The sequence below is a fragment of the Balaenoptera acutorostrata genome, chromosome 11 (assembly GCF_949987535.1).
Source record: "Balaenoptera acutorostrata chromosome 11, mBalAcu1.1, whole genome shotgun sequence".
Lineage (NCBI taxonomy): Eukaryota > Metazoa > Chordata > Mammalia > Artiodactyla > Balaenopteridae > Balaenoptera > Balaenoptera acutorostrata.
In genome coordinates, this window is record NC_080074.1 from 12,328,417 (window position 1) to 12,353,464 (window position 25,048).

At 42.1% G+C, this 25,048-nt stretch overlaps 1 protein-coding gene and 1 pseudogene across 21 annotated transcripts in view; one reads left to right on the forward strand and one right to left on the reverse strand.

Moving 5' to 3' along the window:
- RBFOX2 (RNA binding fox-1 homolog 2) overlaps positions 1-25,048 on the forward strand; it is a 266,923-nt gene that overhangs the window by 110,840 nt on the left and 131,035 nt on the right. The window contains exon 1 of one of the 21 annotated variants that reach the window (XM_007165695.3): positions 4,893-5,018. The exons of the other annotated variants lie outside the window; for them this stretch is intronic. Coding sequence (XP_007165757.1) covers positions 5,004-5,018 — 15 coding nt within the window. The 5' untranslated portion in view covers positions 4,893-5,003. Of the gene's footprint in view, positions 1-4,892; positions 5,019-25,048 lie in introns of those variants that run through there. 21 annotated transcript variants of the gene reach the window in all.
- On the reverse strand, positions 20,966-21,143 carry LOC114238263 (ATP synthase membrane subunit K, mitochondrial-like; annotated as a pseudogene).

Here is a 25,048-nt window from a genome sequence, read left to right on the forward strand (position 1 = left end):
AGAGCTCTAACAAATCTATTTGCCTGTAGCTTTTCCGAGAGTTGAGCTTTGGGATGTACCCTTTTCTCTGTGTATGTGTCTAGAGCTCACTGTAGACATCATAGAAGGTAACCACAGTTCATAAGAGGTTTCCAGAATCATTCTCTTAACGACGTCTGTCATAGCAGCAGCGCTTGACCAGAGCCACAGCCTTTGGACGCTCACGTACAGTGTGTGTACACTGAGTTCCAAACCTCATCTCCATCATTTATTGTTTGAAGTCTCGGTAATGGGCAGAGGTAGAGTGCAAGGTTATATCCAGTGGGAATTTTCCAGTGATCTTGGCAGTCTTGGTTTGATTTTATCAGTGAAAAAGTGTGATGTAGGACCGATCTTGGAGTCTTACAAATTTATGTTTCACTTGTGGCTCCTTTCCTCACTAGCCGTCAGACCATGAGCAAGGTGTAGAGCCACTTTGATCCCCAATTTTCTTCTATGTGTGAAAAAGCTAAAGTAGGGCCTCCCTTACAGAGATATTGTGAAGATGCAGTGAGATAATGCACGCAGAGTTGTGGCACATAGTATGTTCACAGTAAATAGTAGCTGGTGGTGGTGTTATATTGCAGTCAGCACGCAGCGTGGGAATGCTCACTCTCTGGTGAGTGTTCCAGAGTGGTTTAGATGCCCTAACTGGAAAGCTACAGCAGCATCTACCCCTGTCTTGCATGAGTCTGTGCTGCTGCGTGAGGACAGTGCTCTATCTAGACTAGCTTCTCAGACGTCAGTGTGCTGTGACCCATCTGTGGCTTTTGTCGCAATGTGGATTTTAACTCTGTAAGTCTTGGACGGGGCCTGAGATGCTTCCTTATCTAGGAAGCTCCCAGTTGACGCGGCTGCGGCTGCTGCTGGTCCGTGGGTCACATTTGGAGGAGCAAGATTCTATTAGAGAACTGCCCTGTGGGAATCCTTGCTCTTTTAAGCTGAGAGGAAATGAGGTTACAAGAGCCCCATTCTTTCAACTTTTTTTTTTCTTTTTGAGTCAAATTCAGTTGGACTTCGTATGGTCCGTTTCTATAGCTCATTGCTGTGGTGAGTCTGTGTTGTCTCTCATTGCTGTGGTGAGTCTGTGTTGTCTCTAAAAGTCCTGAAAGTGAAAGGAGTAGAAATTATGTAGAGAGGGTTGCTTCATATTTCTTTTGAAAAATTTGCAGTGCCTGATTTCTCAGGAATATTTTTGCAAAACTGTGTTGGTTCCCCAGATGTACACACTTTCCCCACCAGCCTTTAACACCCACAGAGAAACTGGCCTGCAGCCTCTTCAATTGTTAGACTTTGAGGCAGATAATCAAAAATGTGGCTTCAAACCCTTTCTGCCCAGCAGACTCTTCACATTACAACGTCCAGTGCTTTCAGAAGCAGGAATTCAGGATGCATTATCAGGTTAGAATTACTGGCAACACCCATATTGCTATCCCAGATAATCTGATTTTTCTTTCTCAGGAGCAAGCATGCGAGACTTCTTCTGTGGGCCCTCCCGAGAAGAGCTCCTTCTCTGATGCTCCAATTCACATGTTCCCTCCTCCGAACTAATATAGAGGCTGATAAGTTTCAAAGAACCGTTAAGCAGCCTGATAAAGTGTTCTCCTGATAGAAGGAAGCATGTGTGCGTCCTAATCCTGTGTGTAAGACTGGGATCCTATTCAGAGGGTCTTCCTCGAGTGCATTTGTTATACCTTTGTGTCTCTTAATCTGGATCCTGCATAGTGACAAAGCAGAGCCTTCCTTATTTGACTTGATTTGAAAGAATTTTGTTTTCTCGTACCTCTTTGTTTCTTTTTCTTCCTTTCTTTTTTTAAGGTTAGGGAAATGTGGACATGCAGGAGCATGAATTAAAAAGATCCACTTAGCTTGCCTGTGGGATTTTTTGTTTTTTGTTTTTTAAGTGAAGAAAACATATAGAACAGACTGTTCACCCGATTCTTTTTTTTTTTTTTTAAAGTTTCTTTAATTAATTAATTTATTTTATATTTATTTTTGGCTGTGTTGGGTCTTCGTTTCTGTGCGAGGGCTTTCTCCAGTTGCAGCAAGCGGGGGCCACTCTTCATCGCGGTGCGCGGGCCTCTCACCGTCACGGCCTCTCCCGTTGCGGAGCACAGGCTCCAGACACGCAGGCTCAGCACTTGTGGCTCACGGGCTTAGTTGCTCCGCGGCACGTGGGATCCTCCCAGACCAGGGCCCGAACCCGTGTCCCCTGCATTGGCAGGCAGACTCTCAACCACTGCGCCACCAGGGAAGCCCTGTTCACCCGATTCTTAAGATTATGATCAGAAAAGGAAAAGATGCATTGACAGTAGAAATTTATGAACTCCCTGTGGTTCCAAAGAAGTTTACAAAGATTCCACTCATGGGAGTTCTGGAGGTAGTTATCAGAGTTTTTGTGACATATTTAAACTTTTAAAATTTCATTTCAAGGATCTCGTTTCTGTATGTATTTTTCTCCTGCTTTTGCTCCAGGAGAACAGCGGTATCATTATCCCATCCTAAATTTGATTAAAAGATAACACCATAAAGTGACAATATATGAAATTTTATTGTGGTTTTTTTTTTGGTACTTGGTTAAGAATGAATGAGTATTAACAATTTTGGGTCTCCTTCCTGCCCCCCCCACCCCCCCACCCCGCCACCTTCCTTGGCCACGCCACACAGCTTGTGGGATCTTAGTTCCCCGACCAGGGATCAAACCTGGGCCCACGGCACCATACAATTTTGTGTCTTCAAAGAGTTTGAAAGGACTGTAATCTCTTCACAGTGTGATTTTAATACAGTTGTTTAGAATGGAGTATAGGAAAGCCTGGGGACTTAAGAGAGGGCATGGGCTATGAGACTAGAGGGAAAGTTACATGTAAAAATTGATTATATAACAGACGCTAAGTAACAGTTTATAGAAAGCCGAGATTTGTTTTCCCATTTTAGAAAAAAGGCCGTCTCCGTTTTAGACATGGAAGTTCTTACTCCTCTTTTGTACTGGAACTGAGGTAATCCTGACTTCAGAGGAAGCAAAGAAGTTCTGCATAAAGAAAAAGAAAAGGTTTGGGTGAGGCTGAGAAGAATACTTGCCCCACCTCTCCGAGTGTAAACAAGTGGGAGTTTGGGGTGGGAGGAGGGAAGAGGTCTAAGCTGTCTTGCGGAAGGCACATATTTAGTGTGGAAGAAAAGGAAAAGTGAGAAAAGGAGAAGTGACTTCACTTCTACTCTGAGAGAAAAAGACACCCCACCGTAGCAGGAGACAGAGCTCTCTCGACAGCAGGAAGTGTCAGGTAGGGAGAGGGAAGGTACCTCGTACCTGCGCTGGGCCTGCTTTGAATGTGAGACTCGCAGACCTTACTTGGATATTTTATGAGCAGGAGAGAGCTGTTTCAACATGTCTGAGGGGAACAGAACCCTGAGGCAGCTGGAAGGTGGAAGGCCTCTTGTTTTTGTTTTTATTTTGTTTTTCCTTTAACAAGTTAAAGGAATAAAATGTTCCTCAAAACACACAGTCCTCTGAGAATGTATTGTGCACCTACTGTGTGCTAGGTACTGTGCAAAAGACTCCATGGCTCAAAAGAGATGAACCCTGCCCTGAAAAAATGTGAATAAATGGGGTAAGATTGGTAGGTACAGGTAAGTACCTGGAACAGTAACTGGCAGGAGTGGTGAGTGCTGCGGTACAAACACCAGGCTTACAGAGGAGGAGAGGTCACTTACAGCTGGGGTGGGTTTGGGATTTGAACATGGAAAAATGGGTAAGGAAGTAAGGAAAGAGCATGGGCATTGGCATATGGAGGAGAAGTCAGTTATTTTCTGAATAAAAACCACTGGGACAGATGATTAGATAATTCTTGTTGTTCACCATTGAACATAATGGACAAAAATATGCCTGGCATATAGGAAGAACTTAGTAAATGTTTGAACTGAACTAAATTAGAAATCATGGTCACCAGGGACATGGCAGATAGTTTACATAGTGATATCATTCGATCTAATTGCAGCAACTCGGAAAGGAGTGTTATACCCAGTTTTTGCTTGAGGAAACAGAGGCCTAGACAGATTAAATTAAGTTTCCCCAGGCCATGGTGATAGTAATTATAGACCCAGATTTCAAACCCAGGCTTCATACACTGCCCCATACCCATGCCTAGTAAAGAATCTACAACGTGGTAGGGCTCAAAATCCACTTGATTCTAAACCCCTTGTTTTTTCCTCTCTTTAGAGGGGAGGCTCTATTGATTTGAACTAGGGTGGTAGTAATACAAAAGATGAAAACCTATTCTAGCTTATATATAATTTTTCCTATGTTTTAAAATCTTCTAAGATTCAGAATTATGATTGGTAGAATGTTAGTGAATTATTATAGAATAGTGGCATAAGGCTGACCTGGCAGGGAGGGAATGTAGGCTCCAAGCAGGTTCTCTGTTCACGCTTGGCTTCTGCAAGGGGCTCCAGAAGAACTGGGGCAGAGGGGAGTCTTGGCTTACTCCCCTTGATCTTGGAGGGCAGAGTTTTTTTGATTGCTTCATTCATGTTTAAAGAACCCGTCTTAACACTAGTTGATGTCTAGCTACTAGAAGCTGGTGCCGGTGGTTTATTACTAACCCCGCCCATCCCTGCCTTTTGCAATAATCTCTGTGAGTGATGATTGTGTTTCTAGAAGTAGAATGACAGAGAGAGATTCCCTGAAGGCAAATACAGAGCGAGTGTGCTGTACACTCGGGTTCAGACACACGGGGCTGGGAACTCCCAGAGAGAGAGAGGGAGGGTGAGAGGGAGGAGAGAGAACAACAGAACAGTCAGCTGGAGAGGAGGGAGGAGGGGGGAGGAGACGGGTCGGTTTTAGATTTTTAAACTCAAGTGATTTGGGGGGGGGTTCTCCCCACCCCAAACTTCGGCCCCCCATTCTGGCACCTCCTTTCCTACAGTCCACTGAAGGGCCTTTTTGCAGTCCAGGATCAACTGGCCGCTGAGTTTGAGCAGCCCGGTCTGACATGATGTACCTCTGGGTGAGTACAGAGTGCTGCGGGTGAGGGCTTGCACTTGCACATATAAGGAGTGGAAAGCTGCGAGATTCTGCTCCTGCACAAATGGCCTTCCCCACGGAGCACGGGCTGCCACAGCCCCTTCTCCTCACAGGTGTGAGGGTTTTAAAGCCTAGCCGTGATTGTGACATTGGGTTGTGTTTTTTTTTTTTTTTTTTTTTTTTAAGAATGTTGTTTACCTTGTTAGACTTAGGCGCAAGGGCTGAGCTCCCAGTGCAGTGCCATCCCCCAGGCTTGGGAGGTTTGGAGAAGGCACTTGGGGCAGGTGAAGTGAGCCGGTCATCCCAGGAGCTGCAATCTTCCTCGTGGGTCAGGGCCTGGCTGTGTTTTGTTTGGGGGACACTGACCTTGATAGCAAAGCGTCTCATTAGATATTGAGAGCCAGTAGGTGGTATGATTCTTAATTAGGAATTAGCCTTTGAAAGTTTTTATCTAATAATTTTTGTTGTCCTTCACAATAGTCTTGTGAAGTAGGTCACTGTTGTTATTAAAATTTTATGAGGGAAGTAATTAAGTCACAGATAGTGACTTGCCCATGGTTAGGAACCACGTCTGTAGCAGCTAGAATAGTAATTAATAACCAAACGTTATAAAGTATCTTATATTTTGCCAGGAACTTAATACCGTACATTATTTTAATTTATTGTTAACTCTGGTGTTGTAATTTGGGATGGAGGGAAACATACTGGGACTAGGGAGACTTTTAAATTATGAAATGTGGTAACTTTTAGGAGAATGACATGGAAGATAATACAGGGGGAAAAAACCCCTGCAGTTAGTTGTGAAAAACAACATCTGTAGTCCCTTGCAAAGATGGCAGTGTCTTCTCTTGAGAAGACAGTTGTTGTGTGTTGCTAAGGGAGCCTCCTAGATGTGATGCCCTTGGCTACTAGCCAGCTTTTGAAGGTTTCACTTTGCCCTTTGCCCTTTGCCCTTCAGCCTAGATGTCTGGAATCGCAGAAACCTACTTGGCTGGGGCAGACTAGATTTATAAATATCAGATGGCAGAATTTAAACTAGGTTTATGGAAATGGAGCTTGTGTGTGTGTAGGGGCTGCTTTTCCTGCTTCCCCCTTCATATCTGAATATGACCTTGAAATCTAATTTTCTCCTCTCTGTTGATTTATTTTTGTAGTATTTGGAAGAAGTCAAAGAACTTTTCTGACACACTTATGTCCTTTAAGTAGTTTTCATCTCTGAATGAGGCATCTGTGTCTAGGGTCTCTGCAGCCTCATTGGTGGGACTGATGAACTACCTGTTAACCAGAGGATGGGTTATTCTGTCTTTTGATTTGTTTGGAAGAGGAGTTATAAAAGGAAGCAAGTTGAATTAGTCTCATTTCCACTCATTTATGTTTGATGAGAGCAGACAGTGACAGTCTCCTCAGTTATTTCCTTTGTGCTTATATTACAGTTATTTGTAAATTTGTCTCAATCCCCTTGGCTTGTTAGCCCCAGAACAGAGCTTTCCAGCCAGAGTACCACATGCTGCGTTGAGAAACATGTACGCCAAGATAACTGTTGCCCTCAACCCTGGGAGCAGCCAGGAGGGGCCCAGGATTCCCCAGGTCACTTGGTCCATGTGTACTCCAGTTTGCCACTTTGTGCCATAACAATACTACCATTTTCTCTGTGTGCCATGACGCCTGAACGATGGGGTAGCACTGTGCAGCGGGAAAAACGTGTCAGCTCTGGCTCTTCATCATCTGCATCGTCTGGCCCCGTGCCTCAAACATTTGCTGGATTCAGTGAAAATGTCCAGAAGGAGCCATAGCCTCATGAGATCGAGGTCATTTCCTTAGAGAAGGAAACCAAAGTAGTCAAGCATTAAGTGGGAGGCACTGAGGGGCTACTGTGGAGAAAACTTACTGGACGAGGACTAGGAGGTCAGAATTTTATCGAGGCCAGTACCCAGCCAGGTGACACTGGACAATCATTTGAGTCTTCTGACCGCAGTTTCCGCATCTATAAGATATCTATTCTAATTCTAAAGTTCTGGGAAGTGAATTTTGTGTAGCACTCTGTGTGCCAGGAAGACATCCAGTTGTGCAGGAAAGGTTAGTGTCTGGAAAGCATGAAAGAACTGTGAAGCATATATCACCTCCATTGCCTGCTTGGTTTGGTACCAGCAGTGACTTAAAGGTACTGTTCTAAGCATTCTAGAAAAACTGCTGAACTTTATTTAGTTGTCAATACCTCTGAGCAGTGTGGACATTCTTAGAACCTGCAGAGCCGAAAAGTAGAAGTTACAGCTCATCCAGGCATTTGGGTTGTGTAGTTGGACACGGCTTGTTAATTTGCTTCTGTGCGTCTAGAACTCTGAGATAGAATGCTGTCTTGTGCTGTATACATGGCTTTTTGTCAGATCTCCTCCCCACTTCCCTGTTGAGTCACCCTCCTTTATAGTGAAATTGCTAGCATTGGGGGCAGCGATACGGTGCAAAGAATGTAGGTTTTAGAGACTTTACTAGGTCTGAATCCCACCTCTCACTTCCAGTTGTTTGGCCATGAACAAGTCACTTAACCTCTCTGAACCTCAGTTTCTTCATTCATCACATAGGGAAAATAATGCCTGTTACCCAGGATTGTTGTAAACATTTGAGATAATCTATGAAACGTGCTTAACATGATGTATGGCACATAGTAGATGCTCAGTAAATAGCCAGTACAAGCCAGGTTTTTGGTTTGAACGTTCAGCAGACCACTCACTACCCCAGAACATTTTCTCTAGCATGTGAAGGATGCCTTTGAATTCATGCAGGGAGAACTTTGATAAATACAAACTAGTTTTATGTGAAATGTCTCCCGTTAATCAGTATTTTAAGTACTTGCGACTAGAGAACGCTCGTTAAAGTTGCCTCCTGGTGGAGAACGTCCCCATTATTTTTTCTAAACTTTTTTTTTTTTGGAGGGGTGCAGTGCTACTAAGTGTTTGCTATGCCATTTATTCTCCCCATCTCCTCTTCACTGTCCAAAACAGGGAGGGCGGCAGAGAGAGAAAGTGGGGGGCAGAGGCAGGGAAGACAGAGGGAGACATACGATTCCTGTACTAAGGGAACTTACTTGTTTGATAATTTTACAATTTATGTCCAGGAAACCAAATTATAGACCACTTATTTAAATTCCCAGAAGCCAAGATGTGTTCTCCCCGTCTGAGCTGATCTTAGCTAGACTGGTCTCAGGCTCTCTCTTACTCATATTCTATATGGATGAACTTCTGTATTTCACTTTGAACTGTTGTTTTGTCATATTTCAGTCCTGTCTTCTCAGTAAATCAGTTCAGCCAACATTTAATGAATGCTTATAGTGGGCAGAGGTCTGTGCTACTAGCTGTTACAAATACAAAGATGATTAAAGATCCTCCTGCCCTTAAAGAATTTATAACACAGTGGTAGTCAGTGTGTGTACACAGATAATAATGATTTTTGCATGATGCTCTCCGGTTAAGAAAGTGCTTTTATATGTCATCTTATTTCATCCTCACAGCAGTGCTAAGGGCCCGGAATCATTATCTGTATTGTACAAGTTAGGAAAGAGACCAAGAAAGAGTACATGATAATTAGTAAATGGCAGGGCTGGAAACTCAATTCCATATTTTTTTAAAACTCTATGGCTCTTATTTATTTATTTATTATTTTTTAACATCTTTATTGGAGTATAATATTTATTTTTTTATACTATCTTCTTTTGGGAGAAGCTGATATTTTAATTTTGTTTCTTTTAAATTGTTTATTGAGTGATAACATATATGTTAGACATATACTTCAGTCCTCAACACATGTGAGAATTAGCTGTTATCTTCATTTTACAGAGGAGAAAGTAGAAACTTCAGTAACTTGCTAAAGTCGCACAATTTAGAATTGGCAGAGGTAGGATTTGAACCCTGGTCTGTCTGGCCTCAGAGCTTCCTACATCACACTTAACATCTTCTTTTATTTGTTCAGTAGTGTCTGGTTTATCACTGCTACCATTCAGCCTGATACAGGCTGGAGTAGAGAAATGAAAATGAGGTAACCTGAATTCTGTTTCCATATCCATTAATTACTTGAGACACATTACTTAATTGTATGTACCTAGACTTTCCAGGTTGTGAAAAGGATGTGATAGTTCTTGAGAGCATTAATGGAGTAATCTTAGAAAAATGTGTATCAGCCATTTTAGAAACGAAGTAGTCAGTAAGTGATGGCTTTATCACAAAACATGGAAATCGTCGACTGTGAGTCAAAAGACAACAGTTTTTGGTCTCAGTGGTGCCATTTGGCATTGGATTTCTAATCTTTAAAATGGACTACTAATACCTGACAGAGTATCGAAATAATCTATTTTTGGAAGCTATTTTGTGCTAAGCAGATGTAACATAATGATAATAATAACAGCGGCTATTAAGGTTGTTATTGTTATTCAGGTCGTAGTCAGGCTAATTTTTAAATACTCACTTTTTAATCCCTATTTTGTCATCCTAATTGGTTTACGCATTTAGAGAACTAGACTTAATAGTAAATTGAGTTATCACAAAATGTAGACATAGTTCAGTTCAGCTAACATTGGAGGCCAGATACTGTGAATAGATACTTGGCAGTGAAAAGCCATTAAAAGACTTTAAGTAGGATTGGGAGTAGGCTGAAGTGGAGTTTATAATTAGATTTGTTTTTAAAAAAAGATATCTACACAGATTAGAGAGGAGTAAGAGTACAGAGAGAAGTTCGGTGGTGGCTGAGTAATAGTCCAAGGGACAGAGAATGGTAGTGACAGCACGTGCTGCAGGAAGCAGAACTGCCTGAGAGAGGTGCCCAAGGTACAGTCGGCAGCATGGTGTCATGGTTTGGAAGAGGTCCAAGTGTTTTTGTAGGTGGGAAGAGGAAGGGTATCATGAGTTTGATTTTGGATTTAGTACTTTTAGGTAACTCTGAGATGTTCAAGGGGAAATACCGCTTAGATAGTTGACTACCTAGGTGTGGAAATACAAGGAAAGATAGAGGATGAAACTATAAATTTGTGAGAAACCTGCATGCAATCGTAACTGAAGCTGTGGGCACGTTTGATGATGTTGAAAGTCAGTGGCTGAAGATGAGACTGGCCTAGGGAGAAAATGTAGAGCAAGGAGAGAAGTTGATGCCTACCTGGTAGAGGAGATGAACCCGCAAAGAAGGCAGGGAACAAGATTCCGAGAGCTTGTTCTTCAGAAGGAAAACCAGGACATTAGGAAACTAAGATAAAAGAGTGGCAGGAAGAGAGAACTGAAATATGTCCATGGGTTTAGCAACGTGGAGGTCATTGATGACCTTTGCAAGGGTTGTTTTGATGGACTAATGAAGGCAGAATCCTGGGAATGGAGTCAGTTCAGGAGTTTGGGGGCAGAGGGGGGATGGGAGAAGGAAATGGAGATAGGAATAGTGAGTGTAGACAGTTGTTGGAAAAGTTTGACTGACTCTGAAGGGATGTAGAGTGTAGCCAGAAGAGTATGTGCAGCAGAGAAAGGTTTATTTGTTTTATTTTAAATAAAAGAGACTTGGTCATGTTTAAAAGCTAGCCGAACAAATTCATTTGAGAAGGAGAAGTGGAGTATTTGAGAGAAGAGAAAGGATTGCTCTTATGCTTTGAGAAGATGGGATTAGCTTTAGGAGTAGGGAGAACTCTCCTATTTAACAGGAGGCAAAGCACATAGAGGACAGAAGAGCTTACAGCATCTAGGAGTTCAAAGGAGTCTTTACAGAGGAGGAGACAGGCTGAGTGGGTGAGGCATGGAAAGGGTCATTGCTTTCCCAAAAAGGGATAGATTGGTGAGATAGTATATACGTTTGTGAACCATATATAATTCCACGTGGCTTGTATGTGTGGGGTGAGTGGAATAGTGATGGATGAAAATTTAAAATTTTAGAGCCTAGATTATCTGAATAAAGATGTTTGTTTATTCCAACAAGGAGCTGTTGATGGATTTTAAGCAGGATCAGGTGTGATCAGATTTGTATATAGAAAGATAACAAGAGGCTTCTATTAGTATTGCAGAATTTATATTTATACTTTGAGTGAAATTGGTTTGATGCATATTTTTATAAATTTTTTTTAAATTTTATTTATTTATTTTTGGCTGCATTGGGTCTTCGTTGCTGCATGTGGGCTTTCTCTAGTTGTGGTGAGTGGGGGCTACTCTTCGTTGCGGTGCGCGGGCTTCTCATTGCAGTGGCTTCTCTTGTTGCAGAGCACAGGCTCTAGGCGCGCAGGCTTCAGTAGTTGTGGCATGTGGGCTCAGTAGTTGTGGCTCGCGGGCTCTAGAGCACAGGCTCAGTAGTTGTGGCACACGGGCTTAGTTGCTCCGCAGCATGTGGGATCTCCCCGGACCAGGACTCAAACCTGTGACCCCTGCATTGGCAGGCGGATTCTTAACCACTGCGCCACCAGCGAAGTCCCTCATGCATATTTTTAAAGCTCAGGAAACTGTAAGGGGCTAAATAAATGATTATATTAATGAGACTCAAGCAGTTAACACATTTATTGATGACGACTGTGTGCTGATCACTTTCTAAGAGGTGGGGAAAGAGCATGAACAAGACGAAGTTCTTTTCCATAGAGTTTGTATTCTGTAACTGGAAAAAGAAAGTTGTAAACATGTAAGCAAACAAGATAAATTCAGAAACTAGTAAGTGCTATAGAGAAAAGGTAATATGACCCTGAATGCTTTAGCTAGGGTGGAAAAGGCCTAAATGATAAGAAACACCGTCTTGTCAAACTACGGGAGGAAAGCATTATAAGCAGAAGGAGTAGCAAATACAGAGTCCTCAGATAGGAATGAGTTTGGGGCATTCAAAGGACAGAAAGGGGGTGGTGTGGTTGGAGTGTAGAGAACAAAAAGAACGTAGGAAGATAAGACTGGAGAGGTAGGTGAGGGTCAGATCATGTCCCGTGGTAGAGATTTGAATTTTGTTCTGGTTAAAAATGGGAAGGTATTGGGAGATTTTCAGCAGGAGAGTTGACTTGCTTTACGAAAAGTGATAAGGGAGGTCAAGAAGCAAGAGGAGATGGCTTAGACTCTGGAGGGCAATTTGATAAGATTAAAGATGGCTTGTGTGTGTGGTGAGATGAAAGAGAAATCTGGGTTATTCAACTTTTGGTTTGAGGAATTAGGATGGAGGGGGCATTTCCTTGCAACAGAACAGAGAGTACACAGGAAAAAACAATATTTATGGTTTGGACTTGTTTAGTCTGAAACGTCTAGTAGATATCCAAGTGGAGAAGTTCAGTGGCAATTTGATATGAGCCTGGAGCTCAGAAGAGAGATGTGAGTTGAAGGTATAAGGTCGAGATTCATCAGTGCATATTTAAAGCCTTGGGAGAAAATGTAACTGGAGAATAAGGCTGAGGTAGAAGCCCTGAGGCATCTCACTGGAGGTCTAAAAGGATACTGGAATTGGGTAAGGTAGGAGGGAAACAAGGCAAGTATGTGATATCACAGACTCTGGGGAAGAAGTTGTTGGGTTTGGATTACTTAAGACCAAATAATTGGTCATTGGCCTTGGTAGGATGTTAGTCATTGGTGAACTCAGTAAGAGCTGTTTGAGTTGGAATGATGGGGATAAAAAAGCCAATTGGAATGGGTTGAGTTGTTAATTGGTAGGTGAAGATGTTGAGACAGTGAAATATTGTGTAGTTGTGGGTGGAGCAAAGAATTGGGGCAGTTACTAGATGGGCATGTGTATTCAAGAGACAATTTTTAAAAGATAGGTGATATCAAGACTTGTCTTTTGTCACTAGGAAAGATCCAGTAGGGGAAGAATTGAGGGTGCTGAAAAGAAAGAGACTAATTGCAGGAGCAAAGTCTGCTATATCCAGCATACAGAGAGGGATTGGCCAGAAGCAGTTTTCTTTCTTTTTAATAGGAAGGAGGGCGGAGTGTGTGGATTTAGAGCCAGATAGGCTGGTGGCGTTGGTTTCAGGCAGAAGAGGGAGTTCTCTGCGTGTGTCTGCTTTCTTTATAACATGTAAGATGAACGTAGCTGAAAGTGTTAGTGCAGGGAGTGGAGAAGAAGTGTCGCAGATTTGAGGAGAGAGGACAAGGTGTGAAATAGTAGTCATCTCAAAAAAATGGGAAGTGAACTTACTAGAGAGGTGTAGGACGCTTAAAATCTGTGGTCATAAACTTGAGTGAGTGGTCGTAAGTCAGTTGTGTGATTTTTATCCAGCAATCTTCTGTTGTTTAGATGCAAGAGTTGGATTTAACCAGGAATTGAGATTTTACTAGGTAAGTTAGACTAAGGGAAAAGGGGGCAAAGGAACTAAGACTTTTTGAAAAGGATTACGTATAGTGTTGGACCCTAGAATCTAAACTGGCTTAGGAGGCAGTGAAGAACATGAGGAGGAGAGGAGTAGGGTGGTGAAAAAGCAGTAGGATCAACCTGTAGATTAGAGATCTGAAGGAGGCTGGAGAAATGCTAGCGTGGGAAAACTCCTAGAGCAGGCAAACCTGATGGTGTGAGAGGAGAATGCTTGAGACGCTTGAGATTTTGGAGATGGTGTGGTTATTGGTGATGACGGTGCTGGGACACGGTGCTAGGTCAGTTGCTTCAGTTAAGTTGTGAAAAAATATAGTTGGCGCTTAAACACATTAAAACAGTACCAGCAGCTAGGAGGCCAGAGTAGTTAATGAATCAACTGTGTGGATGTTGAGATCGTCACGAATGATAAAACTAATAAAGGAGATGAAGACAGGGAGCCCTGTGCTAAGACTTGAGGAGGTAGGCAGGCGACACCTGTTTCAAAGGATCTGCAGTTTGGACGGAGGGTAGAAGTAGTCTTGGAAAGCGAGGAGGATACCTGTGAGGTTCAACATGAGATGGTAGCGCTGAGTAGGGAGGATGCTTGCCACTGCCTGAGGTATGTGAGGGAGGGAGGAAAGCTCCTACTGAAGAAGCAGCAGTGTTCTCAGGAGTGGTCAGGTTTCCTTTAGAGCAAAAAGGTGAAGGGAACATCGCAGAGAAGAGAGTGAGTATATAGAAGAGGTTACTGAGGGTAACTCATGACCGCGAGGGCTTAGGACGGCGAGGGAGAGCCAGAGACGGGACCAGAAGAGCAGCTGTGCAGAGCTGTACAGGGCGAGCCATCCAGAAGCCTTGGACTTCCGATGATGGTTGAGGTGAATGAGGATGTGAGCCAGGATGGAATCGTTCCAGAAATCTCTTGTAAAAACAGGGTAATTACTTAAATCTGTAAGCCAGAGCAATAATTCTCAAACTTTATGGTGCATCAGAATGCACAGATTGCTGGGGCCCATCTCCAGAGTTTTAGATTCCTTAGATCTGAGTGTACCTGGGAGTTTACATTTCTAATACATTCCCAGGGGATGCTGATGCTACTGGGCCAGAGACTACCCTTTGAAAACCATTGGTCCAGAGAAACTAGTTGTGGCTAAGTAAGCAGCTCTTGCAGACTGTAGCCCCAGATGATATGTGGCCTGGGTGATAGCAGCGCCGTGTCAGGCCTCTCTTTGATTTTGGCAGTTAAAGGAGAAAGTGAGTATATGATCATTTCTTTTGAGGGATAGTAATTTCTAGGTGATGCCATTTGATTATTAGTGAACATTTATTGAATATCTGTTTTATGCAGCAAAGTGAGGATACCAAGAGTTATAAAGTATTTTCTTTCTCAAGGATAATGGGGCAAAATAGGGACATAGAAGTTAAATAGATAAATAACCGTACGTTGTAGCAAAGACGACATGCCAGTCGGTAGGTGGTATGGGCAGTTGTCGACAGGAGCTGGGAAAAATGGGTAATCACTGAGGATGAGATTGGTTGGGAAAGGTTTCTTGAAGGAGATGTAATTTAAGCTAGATTCTGGGAGAACTAACTAGATACAAGTCAGATGGAGAACTGGCAGAAGCAGAGATACAGTGTCAAGAATGACCATGAAACCTTAACAACTACTCCTGAGTCCCATTGCTTTCATCCTGATCACGCCACCACTATCTCTTGCCTGTATTATTATAATAATTTTCTAACTAGCCTCCCTGCTTCTCTTCTTCTCCAGCCCCTTCTTTGAAGTCTGTTCTCAACACAGCAGCCAGAGAGATCCTTTCAAATGTCACATTACATTGCTCCTCTGGCCAAAACTCTCCAGTGGGTTCATATCTCACTCAGCATAAAAGTCAAATGCCCTGCACTGGCCTGTAAGGTCCTAAATGACTTGCTCCCCTGGCTGTCTTTGACCTCCTGTTCTTCTATACTTCTGCCCATTCTTGGAACATTTCAAACACACCCTTGCCTCAGGGCCTTAGCTTTTGCCCACCTCCTTGCTCTCTCTGCAGGTATCTGCTTGACTTCCTTGTTTATGTGAAATCTCTACTCAGTTGTCACATTATCAGGAGCACCCTGTATAAACAGTAATTCCCTACCCCTTTATTCAACATTTCCCATTCCTTTTCCCCATCTTTATTTTTCTCCTTAGCACCTACCACCACCTGACTTGCTGTGTATGTTTGTTTATTGCCTTTCTCCTTCAACCAGAATGTAAACTCCATGAAGGCACTTTCTAGGCGTATTCTGTGAGCCTAGAAAGGTGCCTGGCATAGAGTAGGCACTGATTGGACATTTGTGTAGCGAAAAGAAGGGAGGAAAGAAAGTTTGGGGGATAGTGAAGGGACCAGTATTACTGAAAGAGACAGGAATGGCAGAAAGAAATGGTTTGATGGATAACCTGGAGGATCTTGAATACTGGAATCACTATTCTACAGAAAATAAGAAATTCTTAAATTTTTCAGTACAGCAATATTTAGCCTTCTCAAATTAGTGCTTTGGTTTTAGGTTCTGTGGATATAATAGTTTGGGGAGGGACTAGAGGCAGGGAGCTCCATTTCTAGTGGGTAGTTGTTGGGTAACAACTATAGGGTTGTACAGGTATGAGGCAGAAGGCCTTGCGATCAGGGTTTGGAGGTGAGAATAACATTTTTAGGTAGAGATGGCGGCCGGATACATGAATGCTGAGAGGTAAGCTCTTCCAGTTGTATAAGAAAGTTGCCTGTCTTGATATGTATGTTTTAATATTGTTCGTTTTAATGTGGCATTTACTCTTAAACAAGTATCTTTTGTCATTTTTCAAACCAGAATATGGAATTTTGTTGTAAAATTTATAAATTAGGGAATAAAGTTGGAACCATTTAAGCAAACATTCATTTTTTAAGATTTTAATTGTATACTTGAAGGGGTAGAAAATCAATGTGGTAAAGCACACATACTGGCGTGGGGTTGGGGGGGGATAGAGAAGTGAAGGCTATAACTCCCAAAACACATTTTCTTTCATTTCTTTTTGCAATGAATAAAGTACATTTTAGGAGCTGTAGTCTTCCTTTGCTAGCTCCCTTTTTCCCATCTTGGTTCTGGAAATATGTGCTGCTTTAAAAAACTCGTGAGCAGGTTAAAGCACAGCGTTCTTGTTCCTCCTCTGAAGGTGAGCTTGCTGCTCCTCTTCACAAACGCTTTTTCAGCATCCTTCGCTGTTATTAAATGAGGTAACATGTAGTACCTGTAATATAAGGCCAGCATAGAACACACTGCACATATATTAGTTAAAAGGTTAATTAGATATTCTTAGTATAATGAACTATCTGTGTAGCCTAAAATATGGGGTTTTGATTCCACTTAATTCGTATCTGTAGGTTCTGTGCTATCTTATTTGTGTATTAATTCACATGGTGTTTTATTTGCTTATTTGAATTTAGACCATTAATTTAGAGGTTAAATAATCAAAGCCTGCCTTTCATTCTTTAAAATAACTGTCAGTTATTTTTCCTGAGTGTGAGACGAACGCTTAATCACTGGCCGTTTTAGCCAAATCGCCATATCCATGAAAATCAAAAAGAACTGATTATAGCTTCATTGTGTATTACATCATATGCTGGTTGCAGTTCTATTCTTGCTCAGTTGTTAACCTGTTGTGTTATTAAAACAAGTCTCATCATCCTTATGCTCTTGTGTCTCATCTGTAAAATGGGGATGATACTACTCCCCAGTGTTATTGTTGAATGCCATATGCCTCAGATAAACTGACATCTAAATAAAAGCATCTAAATCATTCTTAATGATTTATTTATTCTCTTTATTGTACTTTTAGTTGCTAATTAGATAAAAAGTGATATGGTATTTTTTTGCCAAGATTGGCATTACAATTTAAAAGCAGATGCCAGGATTGGGGTGGGGTGGGGGAGACAGTTGCTGTTGTGTGTATATTCCTCTCTGCTCTGTTTCATTGATTCCGGATCTTTCTTTTTATCCTTTTGTTTGATTTTATTAAGTTTATTAAAAATACGTTTCTTGGACTCATTGAAAGTCAAAATAATATTTTTTCATGTTGTTCAATACCATGCTGCTCTGGTAGTGGGTGCTTGGAGATTACATCTAATGCCAGGGAAATTCTCAAGATGGTTAAAGACAATTAGGATTGGAAGAGAAAAGGGGACAGGAATTCCCAAGTGCCTCCTGTGTATGAGGTCAGGTCCTTTCACAACTATTGTCTTATTTTATGATTCGTTTTTCATATTGTGATACAGAAGCAAGAGTCAAACCCAGTAGTTTTGCTTCAGAGTCAGTACTTTTTTAAAAATAAATTTATTTATTTATTTATTTTTGGCTGTGTTGGGTCTTTGTTGCTGTGCAGGCTTTCTCTAGTTGTGGCAAGCAGGGGCTACTCTTCGTTGAGGTGTGCGGGCTTCTCATTGTGGTGGCTTCTCTTGTTGCGGAGCACAGGTTCTAGGCGCATGGGCTTCAGTAGTTGTGGCATGCGGGCTCAGCAGTTGTGGCTCACGGGCTCTAGAGCGCAGGCTCAGTAGGTGTGGCGCATGGGCTTAGTTGCTCCGCGACATGTGGGATCTTCCCAGACCAGGGCTTGAACCCGTGTCCCCTGCATTGGCAGGCGGATTCTTAACCACTGCACCACCAGGGAAGCCCGAGAGTCAGTACTCTTAACCGGCCTGCTGTAATTCTTTCCATCTAGTCTGTGATAGGCAGCCCCTAAGGTGGTCTCCAGCGATTCCTACCTCTTGGTATTCGCGCTCTTGTGCAGTCTCTTGCCTTTGAGTATAGGCTGGACCTAGTGACTTACTTCAAACTAATAGAATGTGGCAAATGTGATGGGATGTCACTGCCAAGATTTGGTGATGAGAAGACTGTGGCTGTCATCCTGGGTGCTTGCCCTCTCCAGCTCTCTCCCAAGTGCTTACGTGGTGAGAAGCAAACTGCCGTGTTGTGAGTAGTGCTATGGCGAGTCCCACATGACAGAGAGATGATGTTTAGGGCCCACAGCAAGGTGAGTGAGCTTGGCGGTGGATCCTTGCCAGTCCAGCCTTGAAATTACTACAGCCCTAGCCAACACCTTGATGGCAGCCTTGTGAGAGACCCTGAACCAGAGGCACCCAGCTCAGCCTCGCCTGGCTTCCTGATCCACATAAACTGTGAGATAATAAGTGATGTTTTAAGCTGTTGTTTGAGGATGATTTTTTAAAATAAATTTATTTATAAATTTATTTTTTTATTTTTATTTTTGGCTGCGTTGGGTCTTCATTGCTGCGCGCAGGCTTTCTCTAGTTGCAGCGAGTGGGGGCTACTCCTCGTTGCTGTGCACGGGCTTCTCATTGTGGTGTCTTCTCTTGTTGCGGAGCACAAGCTTTAGGTGCGCAGGCTTCAGTAGTTGTGGCACGCGGGCTCAGTAGTTGTGGCTCGCGGGCTCTAAAGCGCAGGCTCAGTCGTTGTGGCATACCGACGTAGTTGCTCCGTGGCATGTGGGATCTTCCCGGACCAGGGCTTGAACCCATGTCCCCTGCATTGGCAGGCGGATTCTTAACCACTGCACCACCAGGGAAGTCCCCTGAGGATGATTTGTTATATAGAAATAGACAACTATAGATTTTGGTACCCAAAGTGGGGTGGTTCTACAGCAGAAATCTAAAATGCAGGAGTGACTTTGGAACTGGGTAGTGGCCTCGGAGGAGAGTGTTAGTGAAAATCATAGTACCTTGGAAATGTTGTTTCTAAAATTTGGAACTTTGAGGAGATCGCCATGAAGGCTCAGAGGAAAGGAAACTGGAGGAAAGGGGGATCCTTGTTATATAGTGGTAGAAATTTTAGCATCACTATGTTTGTAGTTGCGTGAAAAGCAGAAAAGGTGCCTAGTGAACTGGCAGATGTCCCTAAGTAAATTTCCAAGCAAAACATTGAAGGTGCCCCCTGCTTTCTTCTTACTGCTTCAAGTATAAGAAGAGAGAAATAAATTGAGGACAGGACTGTTAAACAAAAAAGGTCAGTTCAAGGGCACTGCCAGGAGAATCGTGGTCTAAAGATGAAGCTGAGGGTGTGGCTGTAAAACCTTTTGTTAAAACCTAAGAAAAACCTTACGAGTCACACAGAAGACCTTTCAATCAAGGAACAGGACTTATAACTGTTTTAGCATGAGAGAAGGTAGAGAAGGGCTTATCTCGAAGATTTTTGTGGGTATAGCTTTTGTCTAATGCAGTGAATCTCAGTGAGATTCACAGGAGGCCCACTGCAGCTACAGCTGAAAAGGAGAAGAGACAGTTCAAAATGAAAAGAAGCTGTTGAACCCCCAAAATTGTTCTGGCAGGAAATAGGCTGAGAAAATTACTCAGCTGCTAATACGTGCTACCTTTCTTGAAAAAAGAAGGATGATTCAAAGGCAAGAGCCACAGAGAATCCCTACCACAGCCTTGAGACCTAATCAAGGAACTCCGAACATTTGCCCAGTGAGATTTCAGAATCACTATGGACCAGTGACTCCTTTGTGTGTCCCCTGTCCTCCCAACACCCCTTTGGAGAAGTTACGCCATTTGGAGATTACAAGAGATTTCAGAGTAACAGAAACCAAAAGAGGGCAGGTGAGAAAGGTGCCCTGATACTATGCTATTTTAGGCCAGTCTCTGCAGAATGCATATCCATTGCTAAATCATCCCTTCTTTTGGCTTTTGTTTGCAGATCTTCTAGTTACTAGAGTATTTGTGAGAAAGCTGAAGCAATCAGGAGAAGATTTCCCACCACCACACTTTACCCACCTTGTACCATCAGTGGCAGTGAACTTTCTCTCTCTCCCATTACTGTACACTAAGCAGTTGCCTTCCTTATAACGCCAACCCCTCAGTTGTGTACTAGGTCCCATCTCTGCTAGCCTGTTTAGGACCTGGACCCAACAGTTCTCTCTCCTCTCTCTGGGATCATCAGGTTTTCTCTGTTTACTAGATTAGTTCCGCTAACATACCATTAAGCTGTTCTTCCATCCACTTGAAAATAATACTCTTAACCTCACTTTTCTGTCAGCTACTTTTCTTTTCTCTTAGAGCAAAACTCAGTAGAGTTGTCTCTATTTGCTCATACCAGTTCTTCTCCTCTCATTCCCTCTTAAACTCGCTCAATTAGGTTTTTATTGCCACTGAAATGGCTCTTGTCAATATTACCAGTAGCCTCCATGCTGCTAAGTCTAGTGGTTGGGTCTCAGTCCTCATGTTACCTGACCTGCCTGTAGAACATAATGTGGCTAATCATTCCCTCCTCTGTGATGCGCTTTCTTGGGTACTTGACTTCCAGGACATCACACTCTCCTGGTTTTCTTCTTATCTTATTGGTGATTTCTTCTCAGTTTTAAAGTTGTAATACTCTGGGTCAAGTCTTTGGATCTCTTCTCTTGATTCTTTTACTTAGTGATTTCATCCAGTCTCGTGGATTTAATTCTCAGTTAACCAGGACAAATAGCCAAAACTGTTTGTCAGCTGGGCCCAGTGGGCTCTCTAATCTTTTTATCTTGGTTAACTATTTTTTTTTCAGGTTCATAATTTATTGTACAAATCAAGTATCATGTGATGAGTTGATGTTAGCTTCTTCAGGCCTGGGAACTTAATAGATGAGATACAGTTTAGAATCCGTTTATGTTGCTTTCACAGCTGGAGTTTTTTTAGACCTTAACTTGAAATATAAGACTATCAAAGCAATACCTCCGTATGTGGCCAGTACACAATTCATTCTCCCTGTTAAAGTGTTAAGAGTCGAAATATTTTTTGATACCAGTGAAATGTAATTGGGCATCAGTTTCTGGACCTGACATGATTTCAGTCTGTATCCTTCAGTGGAGGATTGTTTAACTCTTATGACTAATTTAAGAAATAAGAAATGATAGTGAAGGACTTCCCTGGTGACTCAGTGGTTAAGAATCCACCTGCCAATGCAGGGGACGTGGGTTCGATCCCTGGTCTGGGAAGAGCCCACATGGCGTGGAGCAACTAAGCCTGTGTGCCACAACTACTGAGCCTGCACTCTAGGGCCCACGAGCCACAAGTACTGAGCCTGTGCGCCACAACTACTGAAGCCCGTGCACCTTAGAGCCCGTGCACCACAACGACTGAGCCTACATGCCACAACTGCTGAAGCTCGCATGCTCTAGGGCCGACGTGCCGCAACAAGAGAAGCCACCGCAGCAAGAAGCCCGCGCACCACGACGAAGAGTAACCCCTGCTCGCCGCAACTAGAAAAAGCCCTCGCACAGCAACGAAGACCCAACGCAGCCAAAAAAATAAATAAAATTTTTAAATAAATAAATAATTTTAAAAGTCTGCACCAAATCTGTAAAAAAAAAAAAAAAAAGGAAAGGAAAGAAATTATAGTGAAAAACAACTTTATTAGAAGTAAGAAAAAATGCATTCACGCAACTAACTACATATCTCTCCTATAGTGACTACGAGTCACATTTGAATACTATTCATGGTTTTTTTAAAAATCTTTTCTGCTGCACTTCATGTTTTCCTATCCTTTTTGTATCCTCTTTCTTTCTTCCTGTTCTCCGAGACTCACACTTGTGGTTGAGAGGGTAAACGTTCTCTTCCTAGTTCTGTATTTATTCCTGCAAGTTCATTTCCTAGCCGTATGAGGAATTGTCTTATTAATTTGCGATCTTGTAATTGAACCTCGTCCTGTAAAATGAAAGCATTTGTTGTACTAATATCAATCATATTGAAGAAAATAGACATAGGCTATCTTCCAGACATTCTTTTCCAAGTACAGATTTTAACTCTCTTATCATTGTGTCTAAACCTTCTTTAGCCTTGTTAATAGTACAAGATCTTTTGGGGTATTTTTTTAAGAGGGGTTTTTGAATCTATTAATAGTTGAGACTGCATTGAGCTGAGAAGAACATTAACGGTTCTTCTAAGGACAGAAAGAATCGTTTACTCTTTTTGAAATCTAAATAATGTGCTCTTGATGTCTCTTCCTTTTCCATCTGTGAAAATACATTCAAATTCAACCCTATTCTTCCTAATAGCGCAAACTAAAGCAAGTTTTTTGCTGAGTAGTACTCAAGCCAATCCCAAACTCGTTCTAAAATTGTCACAAGTTATATTTATGCTGTGAGTTTTAGGTTCTGTGTCAGTGTTTGTACTGTTTTTGACCCTTTGTTCTGCTCCTGCTCCTTTTGTAGATCTCTGCCTGTGTAGATGTGAATCTTCCAAATATATGATGTTTCACTGACATGTACTGTCCCAATTTTTATTCCCTATTTTCCTAGTTTGGGAAGCATATACCTCAAAAAGCAGCCTCCTTTGAATGTAATTTAATTGCTTATGTCATTCATTAACCTGGAACATACCCGTCTTGTAAATTCTGATTTCAGATTCCAAATATGTCTCTTATAGGGTCTAGCTAATTATTGCTTCTGGTTCTTCTTCCTTCACTTACATCGTCTAAACACAATATTTAAAGATTTTTTTAGAAATCCTTTGACAATACATAATTATGTTCAAAAGATGATCTTCTTTTCATTTCTGTACCATCTGTTTCCTTCCAGTTACCTTTATATATGTATCTACCTTCAGCACTTGGCCATGTATGAACTGTATCAAGTAAATTTTGTCACATTCTAAGAAAAGAAAGAATACTGTTACATGTCCTTTTAGTGAAACAGGATGATCCCAATTCTCACTGCAAAATACTGCATGAGGACATTCTTTCTGTTGAACTGGATGAGACTACCATAGTTCCTTTTTGTTATTAGCAATATATTGTTTACTTATTGATTCTTGACTGTGGTCAAGCTTATATCCTAGATTAGAATGTAATCATCTAAAGAGTTGTAGTCTCAAGATTTCACTTCTATATATCAGACTTCACCATCATCATTAGAGTTGAGTGCTGCTATCTGTGTTTGCATTCATCTTCGGATTCATCTAATAATTGTGAAACATTTTCCTCTGTTAGTTTTTCTTTGTCATTTTGGGTGGGAAGTGAAAAACTGTATTCAATGAAAACTGAGCAAACGGTAAAAAAACAGCATCTCTAATCTTCTTTAATGCCTTCTTGAAAGATGATACAATACTTTGCGCAGTGCAATAAGAAAACTGAAGGATGATGTGTTAGTGGTGATTTATTTCACTATTGTATCATTCTTCTAAGTGAGTATGCCATTGGTCTGTCATTTTATTACTTTGGTCATTTTTTAAAACATGGTTGGGAATAATTAATGAGTAAAGCTTATTGAAAAATCAGAATGTTTCAAGATATAGGGAAAATAAGATCCCTAAAATCTCATAATGCACCTTAGATTTATAAAAGGGTTCAGGGAACCCATATGTTAATTGCAAGATAGAATGTGTTTGTTATTATTTTTATTCCTTTTTTAAAAAAATTTTTATTTATTTATTTATTTATTTATTTATGGCTGTGTTGGGTCTTCGTTTCTGTGCGAGGGCATTCTCTAGTTGTGGCAAGCGGGGGCCACTCTTCATCGCGGTGCGCGGGCCTCTCACTATCACGGCCTCTCTTGTTGTGGAGCACAGGCTCCAGACGCGCAGGCTCAGTAATTGTGGCTCACGGGCCTAGTTGCTCCGCGGCATGTGGGATCTTCCCAGACCAGGGCTCGAACCCGTGTCCCCTGTATTGGCAGGCAGATTCTCAACCACTGCGCCACCGGGGAAGCCCTGTTATTATTTTTAAAGTAACATTTTCTTTGGGTTTTGGGGGGTGGGGCAGGGATGGGAAATACCTCTGAGAAAGAATAAGTCATAAAATATAAATCCTTAAATATAGAACTGTTCAAAAAGGAAGAGTTGGGCCCAGTGGACTCTGATGGTATAGCGGGGGTTAAGTGCTGTCTGTATGCTGATGATTCTCAAATGTATACCTACAGGCCAGACCCCTCCCAGGAAGTTTACATCCAATTGTCTACTTGACATTTCCATACCTAACAGTTACCTCAAGCTTAACCTGTCCAGGCTGAACTCCTGGTCTCCACTTGCCTTCTTCTCGTCTCAAGCCTGTGGGAACACCTACAGTTTTCCCCTTCTCAGATGACATCTTTCTGTTGCTTGGGCCAGAAAAAAACTTGGAATCATCCTGGACTCTTCTTTCTCCCTCACGCCAGTCTTATTAATCAGCAAATCCTTTAGGCTCTGCCTTTCAAAAATCACCTAAACCCAATCCCTTTTTACTAGCTCTGCTACTGCTCCCCTTGCTCAGTACCCCATCCTTTCTCAGCTGTATTATTGCAATTGTCTCCTACCTGGTCTCCCTGCTTCCACCATTGACTCCAAATAATTTATTCTGAACACAGCATCTGACTTAGACCTGTAAAAATGTAAATCTGATCATGCTCAAAAAACCACTCATGTGTTTCACTGGGAGGAAAAACCAGAGTCCCTGCAAGCCTCTGGTTGAGCTGGCTCCTGGGTACCTCTTTGACTTCTGTCTCCACCTGTTTGTCCTCAGTCTCCTCCAGCCACACTGGCCTTCTTGCCGTTCCTCAAGCTTGCCAGGCACTTTGCAGTACTTGTTTCCTCTGCTTGTCATGCCCTTCTCCAGATACCCTCATGTGTACTGCTTCAGCTCCTTCACATTTCTGCTGAAATGTTACCTTTTCATTTAGCTCTTTTTTTAGTCATTTTATTTTAAGTTCTCCATAGCCCTTACCATCTTCTAGTATACTGTAAAAACATCTTTTTTTTTTACTACTTTCCTCACCTG